The following is a 22,263-nucleotide window of genomic DNA, read 5'->3' on the forward strand; positions in this document are numbered from 1 at the left end:
TTACCTAATTAAAGAAACTGGCTTATTGACTGAGAGCAGTGCCATGTTACATTATGCTTTGGACCTCAGTATCTGCATGTTGCTGCACAGGACTGCATGGTTGGTCATAACTGGCTTTGATGTTTCTGTACTATGCTCTATTGAATGGAAAAAGCATTTATTGTTAGCTAAAATATTGAGACGTAAGACATCGACAATTTCACAGTATGTATGTATAACTTTTAAAATACTTCTTTCTAATAGTGGAGGAAAAAATTATCTTGAAACTGCATCCAGTTTGCAATGGAATTGTAATACTGCGAAATGAAAGTCTAGCAAATGTTTTTACAAGTTAGGGAAAATTAAAAAAAATTGATTCTCCTGTGTAACTCATATGTTACATTTTGAATTATTTCCTAATGGCCATGTAATTAATTAAACAAGTTACATTATTTCTTTTCTACATGCTGCTTTCTAATGCATTTAGTAAAGATTACAACTCTTCATTCTGAGTAGAAGTAAAGTACTATAAGCTGCAATAATGAAAATAAGATGACACTTAAGTGAGTATTTAAAGACAATACATGAGCTTTTTCTCAAAAAATGTTGATAAAAATTAAAATTTTAACAGTATCAAATACGTACGTAATGTTAGTAAAAATTATATTACCTATTTAGCTTTTCACATCAAAAGTTAGTTACGTATAACAGGACATAAATAATAATCCAAATACCTTTCAATTTACACAGCTTTTAACCTCCCTTTAGAAACAGATTGCAAATTATTTTTTAAAAGTCTTAAAAATTACTTTTAAATATGCTACCATAAAATTAAGCTTTTTTGATATCTTTTGTTTCGATGTGAAGAGTAAGGAATAAGATATATCCAATATTTTATCTTCTCTAATTCTAAGCAAAGTTCAGACCAGATTCTTATGCAGCTGTATTGCAAGGTCCCACAGGAAAAAAATCACCTGTATAAATTTACAAATGTAATTTTCTATTATTGGATTTATTATTTCATTTTTATTCAGTATAAAAATATACTTTGGTCGTTTATTTATTGAAAAAATCCAAGGCAGCTTTTATGCTCATTATGAGAAGGTTTCTAAAGGTAAAAATGAGGAAAAGCTGACAAAGGTATGTGCAGTTCCCAGTGGCTTAGCTACAGAAGGTGCAATCGTAGCTATTCTGTATCTTCTTTTATGTAGTAATACAGTAGGAAAAGATAGCATCCTATTCAAACCAGTTGGCGTTGCATAGAAATCCAAAACAAATGTATATGTTTTTCTACACACATGGAAGTCTAAAAAAAAAATTAGATCAGAGAACTAGGATGTCATGCTTTAAATGAGGCTGTTGAGAATGTAAAATCTGTGGAAGGGAAGGCATCAATGTGGACAATGTTTTTTCTGTATAGTTTGTATTCTGATATGTCCGGGGAAACCATGTAGGTATGAGAGTGGTAATACACTTTTAAAAACCAAAGCAGAAAACAAGTCTTGGATTCAAATGAGATTTACAAATGACCATATAAATCAAGCTTAAACACCAGAAAACCATTTAATTATTGCATTTACAGGTCTAAATAAGAAACTATAGTACTAACATTTTATTACTGTCTGTCTGATCGGATGGTGATATGTGTGACATGATAAAGGAGATCAGAGAGCCTGAATTGACAGGAAGCACAACAGTAATGAAGGTTACTTTCATATGTTTTGGGTAAATGGCTATTGAGGATATGATCCTAAAACTAAATTGTTTGAAATCATTAGTGGACTGGCAACAGAACAGAACCAACTCTTGAGTTGCTCTTGGCTGCTGTGTAGGACCTGAATCAGTGTTACTAAGTGAGATTTTCTAACTCTTGACCAGAGTACACATGGATAAGCAACAGCATCCCGCTACAGTTGTGTACTCTAAAAATGGTGAAGGACATGAAAATGAAAATGTTTGCTAAGAAGAACCTAAAGATTAGTCTAAAGAGTAAACTCCTTGCTTGCAGTGTGAAGCGAATGCAAAAGCACTTAACAAAAGAAAAAGTTTAGGCAGGTCAAAGGGAAGCAAGCAAGGCTAAACAGCAGTGTAACAGTGGGTATTAAAAGCAAGAAGGTGTTCTTCAAAAAACATAACCTCTGCCTGAGGAAGGTAGATGCAGGTCAGTAAAAAACTTTTTTTTTTTTTCCTAATAATTTGCTAGAGGCATAAAAATTAATTGTAAAGCTAGTAGATTGTCAAGGTGAGGGAGCAGTCAGAGATGAGGCCATGGGTGAAGAACAAAAAAAAAAAATTCTGTATCTTCATTCACAGAAGAGCTTGAAAGGTTCCTAAACTGTTTTTTACAGAGCAGAAAGAGTTTTCTCAGTGCAAATCACAATTTCAAAGCAAGAGAAGGTGTTATGGAATGAATCATGAGAACAATGTGGCATTCACTCAACAGTTTTAAAGGAACTTGGAAATTAAGCGAGGGAGCAAATGATTGCTCTAACGGGCAATATCCTGCTTAAGAGTGTTTTGTGTGAGAGGCTTGGTAAGTAGGGAAAGAATTTTAATCCTTGATATTCCCCTTGATTCACATTTAATCTGCTTGACTTTTCTGCTGGGTGAATCAATAGAAATTATAATTGAGAATACAATTACTCGATATGTAGATAAGTATAATATGCTGGGGAAGGGTGAAGATTGTGTTTGTAAAGGAGAAGCATGCCTCTGCTGGAGTTCTTTTGAAGCATCAACAGTGATGCAAACAAGGGAATATTTAAAAAGAAAAATTCACTTACCCATTAAAATTCAGTGTTCCTTGAATAACTGTAGACGACGTTGCTACATGGGAGATGTATTTAGAGTTGGGATGTGTAGGACAGTCGATAGCCATGAATTTGTAGGTGCTAGTTTCTATGTGGTGACATAATAGAAATACGAAACTTTGTAGTGGAGGATCCATACCTGTTTGGGTTTTTTTTTGACTGTGAATAGGAATACAATGTTTTGATTTTTTTATAGGACCTCAGACTTCTTATGTAGTTTAATTGCTGCCTTACTAACTGTATCAGCTCAAGAAAGCTTGAGAAGTATTTTAGTAGCTTCCATGTTGTAAGGCACTATGAAATAAATAGTGGTATTGATGTAATATTTTGTTTATGCTTTATAAACAAACATTGCTGTGAGTAGGCTTCAAAGCTTGTTTTAGTTACAGTGTTCACAGGTTTCAGAAGGACTATTTGGTTTACTTGCTGATGATATTTTTTAAAGTAATCTTCGCAGCCAAGACCTGTATAACTATTTAAAAATTATTTATAATTATGCTGCTGCAGAATGTTACTGGTGGTAGGTATATTTGTGAAACTAGTGTTTTCTGAATGTACTTTTTTCTGTAAATATATTTTGAAATGTCCTATGAATGTCAGTAAAAACAGGGTAAAAAGTAACTTTATGTTTATCTTATACTCCTTTATTTTGATCACTCTGTTCATTTATAATAAGAAAGTACTACTTTTAATTAAAAATACTTTTTAAGAAAAAAGTACTACTCATAGATTCAATTGTTTCTTGTGTTTTTTGTTGTTTTTTTTTTTTTTTAGGAAACTCTGAGCTGAAAGATAAAGAGGACCAGTTTGGAAGAACTCCACTTATGTACTGTGTATTGGCTGACAGGCTAGACTGTGCAGAGGCATTGCTGAAGGCTGGAGCCGATGTTAACAGAGCTGATCGTAGCCGAAGAACCGCTCTCCATCTTGCTGCACAAAAGGTAATTATATTAAAAGTGTTCTGCTGTTGTATAAACTTGCAGCATTCACAACAGCTATAAAGGAGGTTTTCTTGTATTGAGTAAGCGTGCTGTATCTTTAGAGGCTTTCATTATTTTAGAGGCAAATAGTTCTATGAGTTTTTTAAAAACTTGGCCCATCCCAAAGTAAGTCTTTGTAGGGTTATTTTTTGTTTTTTAATGTTTTTACTCAGTGTATTTGTAGCTGTCTGCAGAGACAGTATAATTAATTGCTGTTTTAAGAACTTGTACTTTCTAGGAAAAATAGTCTTTGTCTATTTTGGGATAGCCAGTTCTAAGTAAAGACTAAATTTTGTACACTCTGGTATTCCTTAGGATGTTACCATTGATTTCAGTGAATATAAGGCTAATTGTATTATTAATGCTGTGCCTGAGAATGTCAAAGATATGGAATGCCAGATCATTTCCAGGACTAGGAGGGAAATGCATTACTGTCTGTTTTTCCTTCTGCAATTTCAGTCTATAATATTGTCCAATTACATTGTCCCACTGAAGAGGTGCTAAAGGAAGTATTCAATGATAAAATTAAAGGTAGTTTAAAGTGCAACTTCAGGGCTGAAATAAATTTTGAGTGTATTTAGAGCTGGGGGAAGCGTCTACAGTTACAGGACAATGTGGGTTGTCTAGCTAACCATGAAAGTTGAGTTCATAAACTATGAAAAAGACTCCACAAAGAAGATTAAAAACTCAAACTGAAAGGAACAGGGTTTTATTTACTATTTTACCTTTTATAGTATGTTTAAAACTGTAACTGCGCAAAAGTTAAAATTGGTTTGGCTATGTAAGCTGTGTCTTTTGGTACCAGTTAGAGTGCCTGCCATGATATTCGTAGCAAACGATTTCTATTTATAATAACTTGTCCCCTGTTCATAATCATTCACATTGTTCAGATGTTTTATATACTTTTTAATATATTCTGCATTTTATTCTGTTTTATTTTAGTTAGGCTTACATAAAGGTAGCTATAGTATGGTCACAGTATTTAGTAAGGAGGGATGTATGCAATTGAATAGAGAACCTTTTGGGAAGATTATAAGGTGACATTGTTCAGTTATGCTTGCATGGGAGTCCATAAGGACTGTGTGGTCTGTGTTACTGCACCCCTTATTGGGAACTAAGTGTTCATTTAATATTTTAAATTTACAAATTCCTTAGGTAAAAATGTTAACTTAAAAACTAGTGTGAATGCATTCTTGAAATGTATACAGTAATGCGCTACCTTACTTGACTATCATCATAATTAGTTACAGTAGGTTATAGTTGAGTTGAAGCAGGCTGATTCATCTATTTGGTTACATACCTACCATAACACCCTGACGAAATATTTCAGTCATCATCATAACCTTGTCTCTAGTGTACGAGGGTTAACTTCATATTTCTAAGTGACCAGCTTAGTATGAATGTTGTTGTTTCAAAGGTAGGTATTTCATAAACATAACTATGTCAGAGACTGAAAAAATTGCTGTAAGATACTATACTTGTGTCATGTTCATACAGGCTTTACATTTTATGACCTGATAGGCACGTGAACATTTTAATCATATTAAAAACTTAATTTTAAAAATTACGTTTTCCACAGGTTTTTAAAATACATTTTAGCATATTAAAGCAATATAAATTCTTGTTTAAATACTTGTCTGTATGTCCGTATTGTGGATATTTGTACTGCAGCTATTCAAGGCAAGAGATATTTTGCCTTGGCATAATATCCATTAACTGCATGTGCTTTCCATTTCCTTTGTGTCTTGCTGCAATCATGAAAGGGCAGTTTGTACCATGTGACACTTGGACCATCTTAGATGTGTTTTCAGTTGACAGTGCAGCTGAAAAAAAAAGGTATTGTCTTTACCGCATGCTGTTTTAACAGAAGATTTTATGCAGTCACCCATTTATGTAATGTACTAGACAGATGTGATTCACCCCACAGCCACCTAAGTGCTTGTGCCATCATAGTGCTGGGGTAGCAAAAAGTGGTCAGGAGACAGCCCTTGCAGCTGCTTTGCACTCGGCTGACTGCTTAGATGTCCTGTAAAACTGCATTCTGTGCCTTCTGAGCAGTTACTCACTATTGATATCAGCTTACAAAATTAACATTTCATATGTGTAAAATTTTGTCTTTAGTCTTTCCTTATTAACATTTTAAGATCTGCATTTCTATCATGAATGCCTGCTACAAAATACAAAAAATTAAAATTGAAAACAACTTCATGTTCCATGCAGTTTTGGCTGTTTAAATAATGTTTTGCATTCTTCTTATTCCTCTCTGATACTTTTGGTTTATGTTCTCCTCTAACATAAGGGCTAATTTTTACTTTTTTCCCCCAAAGTAAAAAAAAAAAAAAATATTCCTCAGTAAGCAATACTGAAAGTTGACTTTCAGACAGAAAAAGAAAAATGCTGTGAGATAACCTGTTTCCAGAGTTTTATTGTCAATGTTGGTTAATCATGAATCTACATATTTACCAGGGCCACTTTACAGTTTTTTGTGTTCAGGCTTGTGAGTCAGTCAGTCACTATCCTGCACTTCTTCAAAACAGGTTTACATGACTTTCTAAATCTCCATTCACTTGTAGTCACAGAATGACAGTGCTTGGAGATTTCAGATTCCTAAATTGCACTTGAGTTGCATCCTAATTTTCATTTTCTTTGGGGAGAGAGAGGTTAAGATTAATGCACAGACCTTTACATGCAACCAGTGAAGAGGCAGGAAAGAGAAGACACTTTTCCACACGCACGTTCTGGACTAAAGCAGATAGATGCGGTTAGGTTTCCTGAGTAGGAACCTTCCTCCCTAGGTACTTGCTGTCTCTTGGGAGTGGTTTTGGGACATCTTACTCATCAGATCACAGCAGACATCCTGAGAGCTAGAGTTTGTTGCCAGAATATTAGAATCTCTTTAGGCTATCATTCTACAGGCTTCCTTGACATGTCCCTTTACAGGTGTTCCTCTGAAACAGTCTTGCAGTTGAGTTGACAAAAAATGGTCTCTGCTGTATTTGGGAGCCACAGAACTGTCTCAGAGGCAAAGAGTTTATGAGAAGATATTCTTTTAATGCCAAACAGAAAGAATGATTTAGCCATCTTGGACAGAAGGAATCTGAATGTCTTCCTTCATGTGTTTAGATTCAAGATGGTGAATTACTCTGCCATTAGTAATCCTGGCTATCAAAAGAAAAATTGGTTTCATTCTCTGCAGGATGCTTTTTGCCATTTGTCTCTCAGAGAATCTTGCCCTCAGTATCAGCTAAAACTACAGCCAATGTAAGGTTCTTTCCTTTCTTTTCTCTCCAGCATCAAATAACTGTGCTAAGGTATTGGTAGAAATGCCTGCTCACTTGAGATGAAGCTATTCCTGTTCTTCTGTCTGGAGACTTCACTGAAGGACTAGCTAACTAAAAGGACTGCCCGGTCATGTCTTTCAGTCCTAGTAAAATAGTTTGCATGGGGTTTTTTTATCCCTGTTATAGAACAAACTTTCAGAAATGTGTCATAGCCCTGAATTCAATCATAAATCAGTAGTATTAAGTAAAATGCATTAGGACTTTTAATTGCCTTTCTTCTCTAGGATGGATTTCTGGTTCGATAGGACTCAAATGTTGTAACATTTGAGTAACACACTCAATTTGTTGTAACATTTGAGTAACATACTCAAAGCTGTAATATCATTCCATTAACACTTACATAACTAGCTTCTGACTACACCTGTGTGATTTGCAAACCTAGCTGTGACTGGTGAGTGTGTGTATACACATACATATGTACATACCAGCTCTCTATTATATTTTATTTTTAACTTCCACCTTTCTGCAAGTTTTATACTTCCAGCTATTGTCTGCAGAAGAACAGACAACTTTTACTCCCTGTCATGTTTGTTATTAGTGTTGCATAAGGATTTTACTTACTAAAAGCATTTCTTCCAGTGCTCCAAAATGCTACCAATCACATCCAGTGATCAAAATTCAAATCCTCATTAGCTGATAATACAGAGGTTCTTCCTAAATTACAGGTAAAAATTACAAAATTACCCATACGGTCACAGAAAACGTTATCTGATATGATAGTCTCACAGTACTTCCTTAATACTGCATCTTTTCCTCATGGCATCTCTAACTCCTTTTTAAGTAGTTACTTTATTATTTGCAGTTGCGTAGCTGATCTCCTCCTAGCTATTCTGGTGCGCTCAAGTGCTTTTGCTTGTTATCCCACAAGTGTCCTAGAAGCCATCTTTCAGAACTCTGAGTTGTCAAAAATAGCTCTATTTTGCTTTGGATATCAATAAGCAGTATCAAAATTTCTGCACTTGATACAAATGCTGTTCATAGTCTATCAAAAATATTTCTGATATCATAGCTAGGCATGCTGACCCATGCTATTCCATGTTCTTTCAGTTCCAAGCATTTCAACATAGGTAAAGAGTGAAGGTGATCTGATGATTTCAGTAACCCTGTCTAATGTGGTTTTAATATCTAGGTCATCTTTACCAAGTAATGAGGAAACTGAGGTCTCTGAACTCAAAGTTGCTATGTCATCCTTATCTTGCCATGCTTCGTCCAAATGGCTTTTGTCACTGGAGCATATCTATAAAGTGATAGTTACCTGGAAAGATGTATCAGGTTCTCAACAAAGGGTTCCTGTAATGCCTCTGTCTCAGACTTCATTAATGTCATTCTGGAAGTAAGAGTTAGGATATTCCTGTACTTATTGGTCCACCTAGCCACCTTTCTTTGATAGCAGATTAAGCGTAAGTGTTCTCACACCTTTCTTTGCAGAAAGTTCCTGAAGTTAATAAGGTAGGGTCAGAAATTTCAGCTGTTAATACTACTTGAAATAGCAATGGTTTTTGGAAACAACTGTGGTTATACATTGATATGATAACCTTTGCTGTGTGGTTGCTTAATTATAATAATCATGTTCTTAATGATAAGTCTTCCATTTGGTGATAGACATCCTTTGTATTACAGCTTTTAAGCTTTACACATCTGTTGGTCTGGAAAAGATTCATAGCATGAATAAGGAGCTAAAAAGTTAAACTCTTTGCTTAAATGTAATAAGTCTTTTTTTCTCTTGATGGAAAATATTTAAAATATACTACAATGCAATGTGAGACAGTGGGGTGAGAATAATCTCAAGTAACTGTAGAAATTTACATTGCAGACATCTAAATCTGAGCTAGTCATCTAGGTCGCTTTTGAAGTTAATGCGCTTTAGGGTGCAGTTCATTCACCCTAAAGTACAGTTGAGTACCTTAGGACACACCAACTAGCTAAGTCATCCTTTTAGGCATCTCACTGATGTAGTTTTTGATGTTGTCGATGTCTAAATTGTGACAAATGAATCTCACCCAAGGCATACATTTTTTAGCAAGTCATCTTTTTCAAATCTTAATTGACATGATCTTTTGTAGTATCTGTCTTTTCATCATCAGGTTTATGATGGAGATGTTTCAGTCTTTGTAGGCAGAAGGCCATGTAAATGAATTAAGTTACCTGCTTTTTCTTCTTGGGTTTTCTTCTGTTCCACTGTAAAGGTAGAATGATATAAATTATTGCAGGAGTACACCTGTGAAGATTGCTATAGAAGTTTCAGAGGACAGTTGTGACTTCATGAACATGGATGTAATTTACTGGGAGCTGAAACAGTGACTGATTGCAACAGAAGTAAAATCATTAACGTAATTTGCCAGTGATTTCACACGGAGGAATTGTATTACTATGTGGGTGCAGATTGTTTAAGCTGGTAGAACTTAGATTATTCTGAAATAAACATGCTGTGGAGACAGATATGAGTATTGGGATTGCAGTTTAACTACAGACATTCATTTTCACTTGTAAGCATTCTGGTAGCAATTTGCTTCTAGTCCTAAATTGCAACTTGCTTAAACACCCATATGTGATACTTCTGAAAGGAAATGTTTCTACATAGCCAAATTACCTGTATATGATTTTTTTCATTTATCTTCCATTAGGTAATTCCAGTTTAATATAAGGAAAAAACCAGGCCTGCTTCTTTCAGAATTTCTCACAGAGGATGTCACCTATTATCAGTCTGTTTGCTCTGGGGAAGTAACAAACTCTATGAATTCCCCAAGCACAGCCTTTTGTGTTAACAGGGATAGAAGAAACAATTCAATAGTTTTGTTGTTGGATGCTAATAATATGCACTTAAAATAATCTATCAGGACACTTAACTGTCAGGAGGGTATTAATTTTGGCTTCAGGAAGATTAATACCACCCCAGTGGGACAATGTGGCTTTCATTATCTAGAAGCATTAAATATTCTGTAGGTTATGTTAATTCTTTGCTGACACAGTTATTGATAAATAACAGTACATCCAGGATGCAGTTAGGAATTCTGTGTGAAGTAGGAGGGTGTATTTTAATGTTCTTTAATTGTAGTTTTTCTTAAACTAGAAAAAATGGTTGTTCCTGTATACTCACCAGTAACCACACAGGTAAAGAAGGAAGTAAGAAAAGACAGCCTGTGGCAAGGATAAGGCATGGCAGAAAATTAGAAACAGAAGGTAGTCTTTAGTTCACTTATTTTATGACAGCTTATTCCCAAGTCTTATCTGATGAGTATAGTGAAGGTAGTCCAAGAGCCCCAAAACGAGAATGTTATTTCCCCTTTCTTGTCCAAGTAAAAGATGTTTGTATTAAAAGCTCGTAAATAAAACTTGCCTGCGAGCAAGCTTATACATTTTTCCTTCACTACCTTTTTTCAAGATGTATTTCCTGAAGCTATAGTCTCTCAAATCGTGCATAAGGCATTATTTGAACTGCATAAAAGAGGACATGCACTTCTAACTTTATTTCCCAGTATATATCATGAAAATAAGTAACCACGATGCCTTTCAGAGACGATGGTGGTCAGTTCATGTTCTTTTTTCTCTAGGCTGGTAACCTTTTAAGGTTACCCTTAAGTGAGAGCTCATAATGAGTAATATTAATTCTGTGCATGTAGGAGGTTCATGAAGTATGAATGAGCTTTACATTCATTTTGTCATACTTGCATGTGAATGTACAATTTGACTAAATGTGAAAAATCTGAACAAACCAAGGTGTGAAACAGGAATGTTGGCCAACTGGCCAGAAGAGGTGATTTTTTTTACATGCAGTAATTGAGCCGCAAACGATAACTGTGATACAAATTTTTTCTTTACTTTCCCGAACAAAGGGTTCTCTCTAGTGAATGCAGCCTTAAGATGCTCAAGGACAGAAGGCACAGTTCCTTGTAAGTGATGTGTATGTGTTGTATTACAGATAAGCTGATCTAGCTACCGAAGGGTTGGTCCTGCCCGTGGCCGTCCCTGACCCCTTTTCACAACCGCAGAACTGCTCACTGTTCAGTGAGTTGACAGAAAATGAACTCTACAGTATAACAATTCATTTTCTGCCTGTTTAGCACAAGTCCTCCCGTTCCTAAATGCTTTTCACTATTGGTTGTGCTGATGCTACTGTTGATCTGTGCTGTAAGCCTAATTGAAATGGTTAAAAATAACTACAAGAAAAGTTTAGGAAGAAAAAACTCACATTGTTACAGGGAACTGATTTACAATATGGTCCCCCAGAAAGTTGTGCTGTCACCGCTAAGGAAGAATAATAAAGCAGCCAGTGACTGTGCAGGGCTGGAACTGCCTAAATGAACCTTGACATCATGAAAAATATTCTTAAAACCTTAGATAAGAATTTAGCAGTGATCCATTTGAGTTGAAGCGTTTTTTGTGTGGTAAATAGCAGCTGTGGCTTTCTTTCAGGATCTTGTATGTCTCTCTAATTCTGCTACAGACTGTTCTTTAGATTTCATTAATACTTCCATTTGCCTCTGCATTAACCTGTCTTGATTTAGTGATCAGTGAGCAAAATTTTAAAGTATGAAATGGTGATCATGAAATCAAAGTATTGGTCTCCTCTTATGAAACTCATCATTCCAACACAGCTCCAGGGCATCTTAAATTTCACTATTTCTCCACGGAAATGTGCAGGGTTCAGCTTACACACTTTGTCGTGCCTTGTAACAAGGCACGAACATGCACGTTGTTGGTTGCTCATGAAGTGTTAAGTCACTATAGTCATTTGGTATCCAGCAATCCTCTGCCTCTACTGTCAAACTGTGGGTTAAAATCCAGACAGTTCTCTTGTCTGCAGAAGATAAAACTGTAGAAATACTGTTCTACAAGTCAGGTTTCAGTTGCACAGCAGATACTAAGGCATCTGAATCTGATTTCTCACTGGTTTTATGTTAGTATGAAATCACATTTTAAGACAAGGTTATACAAAAGTTTACATGCCAAAGTAACTCTTTTGACTTCAAGATCAGAATTTCAGAGTAGCTAAAGATCAGACTCTGTCTCTATATAGACTGCACTGATAAATATGGTATGAATGTCTATAGGCTACGGCACATGTAAAATCGACTTTTAAATTATTTTAGTAACTGTTAGTTACTAAACTTACTTATTCTAGTAAAACGTGTTTGAAAATATTGCTTGCAATTTGTGGCTGCCTCCCTGAATATACCTACTTTCCAGCAGTCATTTTGGGCATCAAAGCAATTACAGCATAGCTAAACAAAAAAACATAGGGTCTGTTATTCTCTTTGGGTAGGACTGGACTGTGAAAGAGAACAAATAAAGCTGGCTGAGGCACTAAAATGCATTACACAATAAATATCTGATGGGTTTGCCATCTAGCCTGCTGTAGACAGAATGCTTCTATCTACCTCCACTTGTAATAGCAAAATACTAGTTTTCCGCATTTAGAATAGTAGAAGCAAACGGTGAAGGTGGATGGGGGAAGTTCAAAGAGAGGGTTTGCAGCAGGAGCACTTGTGGCGTATTTAGATAAATACTACACAGTAGAGTATATTTGTGTGGAAAGGGGTGGACCACGTGTAGTGCCTTCTCTTTTACGTGGATATGAAGTGGTGATCTCCAGTTGCCTGGGGCAGTTGATGACTGGCAGCCCGTATTGTAGCATCCATATATTGAAGGATTTTGTTTTAATTGTGAGGGTTACAAACCTAATTTAAAAGTAGAACAAAGAATAAATACATCTCAGGTTTTTGTGAAGATGAATGGATTAACTCTTGCTATGCGTAAAGGATGTTCAGGTGTGATTCTTAGGGAGGCACACCTCCTGGGACACAACTTGGAAAACATAGTGGTATATGGTTTCTGATTCTGACCTATAATGATGGAAAAGATTCACACTTATCAAGAATAGTGATTGTAAACCAAATATTATAAATAAGTATTGCAAAAGAAAACTCGGGAATAATAATGGGGGAGACAATTCATTGGGTTAATAAGTCTAATATTTACACAAAGATATTTACAGATTTTTCTGATACGATTAGAAAAGAAGAACAACAGTAAAAAAAAAAAAAGAAAAGGTCTTAAAATAATAAACGGGGAAAAAAGCCCAAATGAAAATACTTGTAATGAACTAGGTAAAACCAAATTGGGAGAGTGATATGTATTCCATTCCTCTGAAACAAGGCATGTGTCAAAAAGAATGAGAATCTATTAAATAAGAACAGGCCATAGCAGTGAGTACAACCTAGGATAAGTAGGAGGTTTATAAGATAAACAATAAGGGAATTTTTCATGCTGGAAAATCTGAACAGCTCCCGAGAATGCTGTCACCAGCGTAGGCATAAATGTCTTTGTGTGAATAAGTTTGGAATGAGCGTGCTCCGTTCTCCCCGATGGGGAGGGTTGGGCCGGGTGCGCTGCCGGAGGCCTCCTTCGGCACAAGTAGGTGCTCCCGTGGGGGCTCAGCGTTAGGAATCCTGAACCAGTCTGGTTTTGGAAAGGACAGAATGGTATAAAATGGGTTTTATCACTGTAAATGAAAACATATCTACTAAATGGTAAACAATATTATTTGAAAATTAAAATATTTGTCTTCTCTTTGCAGTGATTTGTTATATTTGGAGTACATTTTAGAGCAGTATAGTAATAATTTAAGTTTATTCCTAGAAATATTATATACAATTCCAACTTACCAGTATTTTTACAGTTTGCTTGAGTTTTGTGAGACCCGACTTACCTAAATGTCCTGTAGGTTCTTTTTTCCTAAGGGCAATAGTAATCTTAAGGGATCTGTTTGTCAAATATTCATTCTAATATCTATGTTTTGTGATATTACTGTACTGAAATGCACATCTGTTAAAGAGTTTAATCATCGGTGTCTGATTGAAACAATTAATAAATGTGTTCATCCACAAGAGTATTTGGTGAACCTAAGAAGTTAAAACAGTCTGAGGGCAAATACTACATAATTTGATTACTTTTTTTACTGAATGAATCTTTTTACAGTGTTTAGATTTTTTTTTTTAAGTAGCATCATGTTGCACTTGCATGTAGTTTTGTATATTTGTAGGATCTAGGTGTTACACAGTAACATTTTCCTCAGTGAAACTAGATTTTCCAAAGTAGAATATCAGATATTCATGTCTTCTGTCTTCTTTAGCTAAAGAAGCTTTTATTTTATTTAAGTTTTAGTGTAATTTGATTTAATATTATTTTATTGTTAGGAAGCAGTTGCAAAAGCGTAGGAATCCCTTGCTGGCATAGTTGAGAAATCAACTAATTAATTGTGGCAGGGCAGTATTAATTGCATTTTAACTGTTTCAAGAACTTGTGTATTTTTACTCAAATTATTCTTGTGATTGCATGATCTTAACAATATTCCCCGTGGTTGTGGTGTTTTATTTTGTTGTTTTTTTGGGTTTTTTTATGTTCTCTTCCTGCCGTTCGTTGCATTAAGCAGCCTCAGTTCAGGGACTGTGCCTCTGATCTCGCTGTTAATGTTTCTGGAGAGTAGCACTGTAAAAATAATAAATGTTGTTGCTGCTTTTCAGTTTGCCTTAGAGTGGTATGACTTGTGAGGTCCTATATTACTAGGTACTGCATATTGTCCTAGAAACAGACTTTATTTTTCTTGAGAAACAATTGAAGAAAATTTATAATGATAAATTCAAATGATGTATTCCTGGCTTACATCACTCCACCAAAAAGAAAGGAAAATTTTGTAGATATTAAATGGAATAACAACCGTAGCAACCTTCTGTCACGTAGCTCGGTACTGGGATTCCTTTTTTAATGATCCAAATCCTTGCCTGATAAGAACACTTCCCAGCTCAAGCTTGGTTTTCTGGGGTTAATTTTCCCGGAGTTTCTGCCTGGGCTTGGGAAGAGCTCTGTACAAAGGGAGTCAGTACAGCCTAGTGGAGAGCAGAGTCATAAGCATTTGCATCTCTGGAATGTTTTTAATGACAAACGGTAGTCTGCTATTGACATTTGTGTCCCTTGATGATACTTCTATCCTAGCTTATCTTTGCTGGTCAAATGCCTTAATTGTTCTGGCCTTTAATTCAGTCAAAGTTGGAGCAGGAGTGGAAGAGAAAAGAGAAGGAACAGGTCTAACAGAGCATCAAGCTTGAGCTGTGAAGCTGCTGGCAACGATCAACCTGTCATAATGTTATGATTTGTTCATTTTTATACCATTTATTAGCCTTTACTTGTTGTGCCATTTGGCCTCCAGGGCAGATAAAGTGCTGTCTAATTTGGTAGGTTTGCTTCTGTCAGAGTGGCCTCGACAGAGAAGGTGTTAGCTGTAGTGACAAATAATCAATAGCTGTCCTTGTCATGAGGAACGTGAGTAGTTGGGCCTTTCATCTGGAGGATTAGAGGTCTAATTGGATTGAGAATAGGGAGGGTGGGCTGTTGGGTAACCCTGTCAGCTATGTTAAGCTGTCAAATGTCAGCCTTCCTGAAAGGAAGAAGGGATGGTTAGCTTTCAGAAACAAGGAAGAAGACACATGAAAGCTTTTTAAAAAGCAATAGATAGAAAAGTAGAACAGGCTAATGTACGCTTTAACCCCTTCTTGTTTAATTATATATCTCTCCAGTTAATGAGGATGCGTGGTGTGCGCTCTCTCTGTATCTCGCTCTCTTTCTCTCTCACACAGAGACACACACACAGAGACAGACAGAATTTGCGTGGAACAGATTTGGCAGTGTGATACCAAATCGGACAGCGAAAAACCAGTTAACTACTCAGATGAGGAATATAAGTGTGGAAGATTATGACACAGGAGAGGAAAATATCCATCAATGGAGGGAATCGCTTATCAGAAGCTATAAAGAAACTGAATATTTTGTTTTAATATTTTGTTTAAAGATTTGGCAGTCTGCTAGTACCAGTATGGGGTTTTGAGATATAAGCAGTTGTTTCAATGTTGCTGGAAGTAGAATAAGTACTATTGTAGTCCCACATTGGACGGTAAAATTGTCAGTTGAATTTTGTCTGTATTTTCTTACAGTTCTTGCTTTTGATCCCTTGCTCTCTGCCTGTTTCTTGGAGAAAGATTTGAATTGTTCTAAAGAAGATAAATCCAATGAAAGAACCATTATGCTAGTAGAACAAATAATTTTTTTCAGATTAATGTCTCAGAAGGTTTATGGTACTAATATTTACCTTACCAGATTAAATAATAGGACTAGATTTTAAAGGAGCAATTGTTTGTTTATAAAATTACTAAAATAGTGGTTTCTTTCTTTGTCATCTTACTTTGTCACTCTTTTCAAGGCGGGTCTTAACTGTAACCATACCAATATCTCTCTATGTAACACACTTTTCTTGAGATCTATAGTACTTGGCCAAAGTTATCCTTCATATAACTGGCCATCTCTTACAAGGAGCTAGCATCCTTAAATGCTGATGACCTTGAAATGGCAGGGGTTTTTTTTGGGGGGGGAAGCCCTTTATTTTGTATTGGCTAATTAAAAAAAAGCCAATTTTATATTTTTCTTCTTTTTTATAATCTTGTAGATTTTTTTAAAATCTCATAGATTTTTTTTTTCTGGTTTTCATCATTTATTCTGTACTAGTGGTTTTACTATTGGTGTTTCAGTTTGGATTGATTCCTCTTCTACACCACTTATAGCCATTTGGACTCATGGCAGCGTATTTACTGGTGGTCAGCTGTAAATGCTGGCAGACCCATCCTTAATCTCAGGTTTATCTTTGTAGGTTAGTACAATGCTATGAGTATTTCAGAAGGAGAAATCTTGAGCATATTACCTGTTATCATGCTTCAATGGCTAACGTGTCAGAAATCGTGGCTTTTTTCCCCTTTCAGATTGACTGCCATGCTCCCAAAGACCCACTTTTTTGTGAGAGTGGATTCATAGGTCTTGAATCATTTTTGCTTTTGCAGTTAGTTATCTGGCACGTATTGTACCTCTGTCATTTCTAGTCTAGGCTTTATCAGGACTAAACTTCTAACTTTTCTTATAATCCAGTTCTCTGCCTCATCTTTCTCTCTCTGTTTTGTTTCATTGCTTCCCTAACTCTCACGTTGTGATCTTGGTACTTAGTTTTGAGTCTGTATAATCTGATTTAATCACATTTAAACTGCTGGTGTAAGGTATAGGAAGACAGATGAAGAATTGAGATAATGGCCTGCTCTTGCAGATTTGATTGTGGTGAAGATAGTTGAGATTGCTGAGCTGGAAGAGTAGTATTATGCTGCTGTGGCCAGGTTGGCTCCAGTATCCACAATATCCATGATGCTGACCCAGTGTTTCTACACTCTGTTATAGTCTGCGCTGTAGAAGCACTGTGATAAAATGGGCTTTTTCCTGATAATAAAATAAGCCCTGGCCCATTTATTACTAGAAGATTTTTTAGATTATATTTTTAGCTTGTTAAAAATCTGTCCATTCCTCTGAAAAATTACTTTTTTTGTCAAATTCCTGCTTTATTTTAATTCATTGTGGTAAGAAGCATGTCACAATTCAGTATCTTAATTTCTAGAGCATTACCTAATACTTGCTACCAAAATCCTTGCCCCTTTTTTTTTTTTTTTCCCCAGACAATTTCCTTGCCATGGCAATGATCTGTGGTTTCCTCATTTTCTCCCTGTCTTAGTCTAGCTAGAGCACCACTATTGGTGGTGGTTTCTTTCTCTTCTCCTCCAGCAATGTCACAGCTATTTTTATTAACCTAATTGACTTATTTTCATTGTACAAACTATTCTCTCTCATTTTCGAGCACGATGTAATTTTACTTCTCTGCATCTCTGCTCTGCTTCTTGCTCTGTTAACTCTCCTCCCTTCCACCATTTGGCTTTGTGTCTTCTTTTCCCATGTTTCCTGTGCTTGAAATAAGCTTTCATGATTCAGACTGCCGAAGAAGATATTGTCAGGCCCAAAACATACATTGTATTATCATACTAGTGCCTCTGTTGAGCTGTCTTGATCTCAAGCATTTCAGGTTTCATTAAAAATAATAAGAAATGTCTCCAACTGCAGTGATTTTCTAAAAGATTTTGAAAATATGAATGAAGTGCAAGCCATGGTGGCAGAACATAGAGCAGCCCTGCTTGTGTTGCGTTTCCCAGTGAAAAGGAACTAATTCTGCATAGCATATGGAATGGTATCTTAAATATCTGTACAGCCAGCTGGTAGAATTACTTTATTTTCATCTATCAAATTCACGGTCGTACTTTCGTGAGTAAAATTTAGAAGAGCATCTGGGCTGATGACTTGCCCATTGTTACTTTTTCAGATCTTTTCTAAGCCCTCTTCTGTAGCGATAATTTTTCAAGCGGATATCAGTGAATAAAATAGTTCATATTAGTTTATGAAGAAAGTCAGTTAAAAGAATGAGAAGGTAAAGTGATCCTGTCCTTAAAAAAAAATAAATCTTAAGAGGCCATGTAAGACTATAAAAGCCCAAGCTGGTGCATAACTTAAATGCAGGTATTTTGCTGGGAAGATAGACTAGAACTGAAGAGGATGCAAACACGCTTTAGGACAGTTAGGAAAAATTTTGCCCAGCAAAGGCAAGTACTTTGTGCAGGCATGAGCAGTGCTTTTTCTACGGAATGTTATTACGTGTTGTTTGATGTTTGGCTGTTTTAAGTTGACTTAATTATCCTGGGTTTCAACTACTAGGTCTCTTTTACATACTGTTATCAAATGGCTGTCCCTTCTCTCTCATTTTGTTTTGTTCAAAGGATAGGTGAAAATTTCTCTAGCGTTTGAACATGAAAATTAATGGTTGCATCTTAAAAATGTGATTCTTTCTAAACATGGTACTGTACTTGGAGTGTTACGGTTCATATCTGAATAGATTTCACTTTGTTTCACTTACTGCTGTTCCTTTAGCATGTTTAGCGTTGTGGCATCCCTCAGTGCACAAGAGTCTTGCCCAGCTCTTCTCCCAGGACATTGATGTCTGCTGCCAAGTCTGTATCTTAAAAAATAGCTTTACAGGCAAAAGCATCTCCCTGTTTGAGTGTCCTTTATAAAACATCATTCTTGCATTAATTGCCCCTGCGCAGCTGACCTCACGACTGATCTTTAATGGTTACAAGAAGAAATATTGTTGTTGGGACTGAGAAGCCGCTTACTTGTTTGTGCCCAGATTTGGCACTGACAAATTAAAACAGGACTATCACTAGTATTAGCTCATCAGTTTGGTTTAGTTCAGTTTTGTGAGCTGTTTGGTGATTTCTGTTTGAATGAGGTGACTTTTTCCGGGTATTCCGTAGTAAAAAGCGAAGGTATGTGTTTTCACTAATTATTAAGTGTTTTTCTAGTTTTAAGTGAATTAAGCTTTGTGTTAAATGTTTCCACGTATGCTTCAATAAATGCAGTACTAGCAATAGATCATTTTGAAATGGGACACCTTTCTGCTGAATTCTCCAGGAATCTTTTTTCAGGTGTATGACACGTCCTTAATCTGATGCTCAGGCTTGTCATTTGAATCAATAGTATACAAGATAGGATGTCTTCAGCATGCAAGGCTATTGCTATAGAAGGTATTTGAAAAATAAATTCCGATCTTATGGCCAGCCACAAACTCCAGGAGCACTAATTTTTCATTTGTCTCTCTTTTTGTCTGTAAACAGTTGGTTAAATTGTTGATTAAAGAGAACTAGGTGAATCACACTCAAGTCAAAATGGATATGTATAAACGACATAAGCAAATTCTGTTTTTTCCTGGAAAGCAACAGCTGATGTCAGCATTTCATAAAATGCAAAATTAGATTACCTTACCTATTCAAATTATCATTTTTTGGTCTCTTTATAGAGCAGCTTGAAACCCTTTTTTGTTACACGTTTTTTTATTAGTGAAGAATAACATGTATTTCAGGGATATATTTTCTTAGTTTTTTAACACTACTTTTAGTTCAAGGCTGTTCAGCTTAAAGCCATTAAGATGAAGAAAATGAATGTAGTAAATATTTTCTAGTACTTGTATTTTTGGGGAGGAGGGGGTCAGTACTTGCTGCCAAATCTTTCAAATCACAATATTTTTTGAAATACAGTATTTTTTGAAAACGTAGTCTTTGATTCTTTATGAAGAGGTGGGCAGTGATCCTGTAAATATGGATGATGTGTCTCAGGTTTTCTCGTAAATCCCCAGAGATTGTGTCTTGTGGGTACTTCTGCCTGAATGACTTCAAGAGAACACTACAGGAAAACAAGTTCAGTGACAGTAGAAGAGATCAACTGGAAATGAGAATGCTAATTGCGTTTTCATCCTTGAAGTGTTTTTTTACATGAAAGCCACTAATTTCTATAGGTAGACCATAAAATTTAGAGCTGAAGAGCCGAGACACTACACAGAAACAGCATGTACAGGCCATGGATAAATGAGGTCAAAGGCTGTAAGATGCAAACACCTATTTTCCTTCAACTTATGCTGGGAAACAGTTTTACCTTGGCTTTTACAGCACTGGTCAGTTGTCTTTATTGTATTCTTTGACCGCGTGCCAGTTGATAGTTCTGTCTATTCCTATGGAAACCAAGATATTGAAGCGAATCTTGCAAGAGGCTTTAGGGAGAAGTGCTCTAAGTTCAGACACCGCCTTGCTTTCAGTCAAAATGTCTGATAGTCAGAACTGGCCTCAAGCCGTACTGATGTTCTTGGCTGATGTATTGCCTAAGATGCTTTGCCAGACAGATGAACACGTTCATCTTGGAAACCGGTAAATAAGGTTTCTATTCAGCTGTCTGAGAGGTTCTCTCCAGTTGAGTGTTTTACTTTTGAGTCTAGGATGCTGCTAACAAAGTTGCTAAAAGGGTACTTTGTGAGATTAACCCAATGTCAAAATCAGTGACGTTTTTGCCGTGGTTGACTTGAAAGGGTTAGCAAAACATCACATATTTAAATCCGACAGTGGTTTGTTGGATAGAAGACATGGCAGCATCCTTGTCCACGCAGAGGCAATAAATAGCTTACAGAATTTTTTTCAAAGCTGTAGTCCAAGACTGTTAAGGGTTATGTCTAAAACAATAATCCTAAAAATTTTCTTTTACTTACTTTTATTTTTCAGTTACATTTTTAATCAAGGAGTTAATTGCTTAGTTTTGCTCAAATTAAAACTACCTAAACACTTGATTTCAAGTTTTCTTGAATTAAACTGGTCCAGCTGTGACTGAAGTGGTTCCAGAGCTAGAAGAAATACTGGTTTAACTCCCTATAATGAATAAACTTTACATTATTATATTTTATCTGTCTGTTCAGAGATGGGTTGTTTCCATTCACTCTGCAGCAGCTATTCTGAAGATGCATGTGGAAATCGAGTCTTCTGACTATCGTCTGCCAGATGATTAGGGAGTGCAGAGAACAGGAAGGAGCAGTTTCTCTACTACCTCTGCTGACTTTGTTTATAATGTAGTTAGTATAGACTACCACGGTGAGTAGACAGTATGCAGCAAAAATGAGCTAAGAATTATTATCTTCAGTGTTTAATTCTTGCCCAGTGTACCAAGCGTATGTCCCAAAGGTTGAGGGGAGTATTTGAAAGGACTGAGAATGTCCTTATAACTGTTACGTTTAATAGAAACACTTCAGTGTATTTGTTCTGTAGGACTTTGCAATCAGATTGATGAATACAAGCACCTTACTTTAAATTTGTGAAATAATTTGATTTATTCACCCTCTCTTTTGGTGACACCCTCTCATTCAACAGTGACAATATTTTTGCACCTGCTATGTTTTCATGAAGAATGATTAATCCAACTGTTAAGATTTATGGATAAAATAGAATTTCCTTCCCTATTAATGGTTTACATAGCAAAATCATATTTATTATGGCAGAGATGGGGAAAAAAGTTATTGGGAGCTTGTCTGTGATTCTAATTTTGTGTATTCTTTATATAGCATTTGAAATTTAAATTCTATTGAAATGTATTAACATTTAAACGTATTCAAAATCTTATATAAACTTTGTCTGAGCTTATTTGCTCAAATAAGAATATTCTGTGTGTTGAACTTGTATGGCAATATAGCATGTGATAACCAGAGAGACAGCCTGCTATTTTGATGGTGACTTTACTCATTTTAATAGAAATTGAGGTTCTAAGTAGCTATATTAATGGATTTAATTCTTTTTTCAGGAACTGTTAAAAAAAGTTTAGTGATATTCAAGGAGTGTAAGAGTGGTGCAGTCATATACATTTAAAGGGTAG

At 35.8% G+C, this 22,263-nt stretch overlaps 1 protein-coding gene across 2 annotated transcripts in view; it reads left to right on the forward strand.

Moving 5' to 3' along the window:
• INVS (inversin) overlaps positions 1-22,263 on the forward strand; it is a 103,881-nt gene that overhangs the window by 11,483 nt on the left and 70,135 nt on the right. For both annotated transcript variants that reach the window (XM_087758308.1, XM_087758311.1), the window contains one exon: positions 3,564-3,730. In XM_087758308.1, the coding sequence (XP_087614434.1) occupies positions 3,564-3,730 (167 nt within the window). The remainder of the gene's footprint in view (positions 1-3,563; positions 3,731-22,263) is intronic.

This window comes from Nipponia nippon, unplaced genomic scaffold (assembly GCF_047370975.1).
Source record: "Nipponia nippon isolate SJK-2023a ecotype South Korea unplaced genomic scaffold, ASM4737097v1 scaffold_1, whole genome shotgun sequence".
Taxonomy (NCBI): domain Eukaryota; kingdom Metazoa; phylum Chordata; class Aves; order Pelecaniformes; family Threskiornithidae; genus Nipponia; species Nipponia nippon.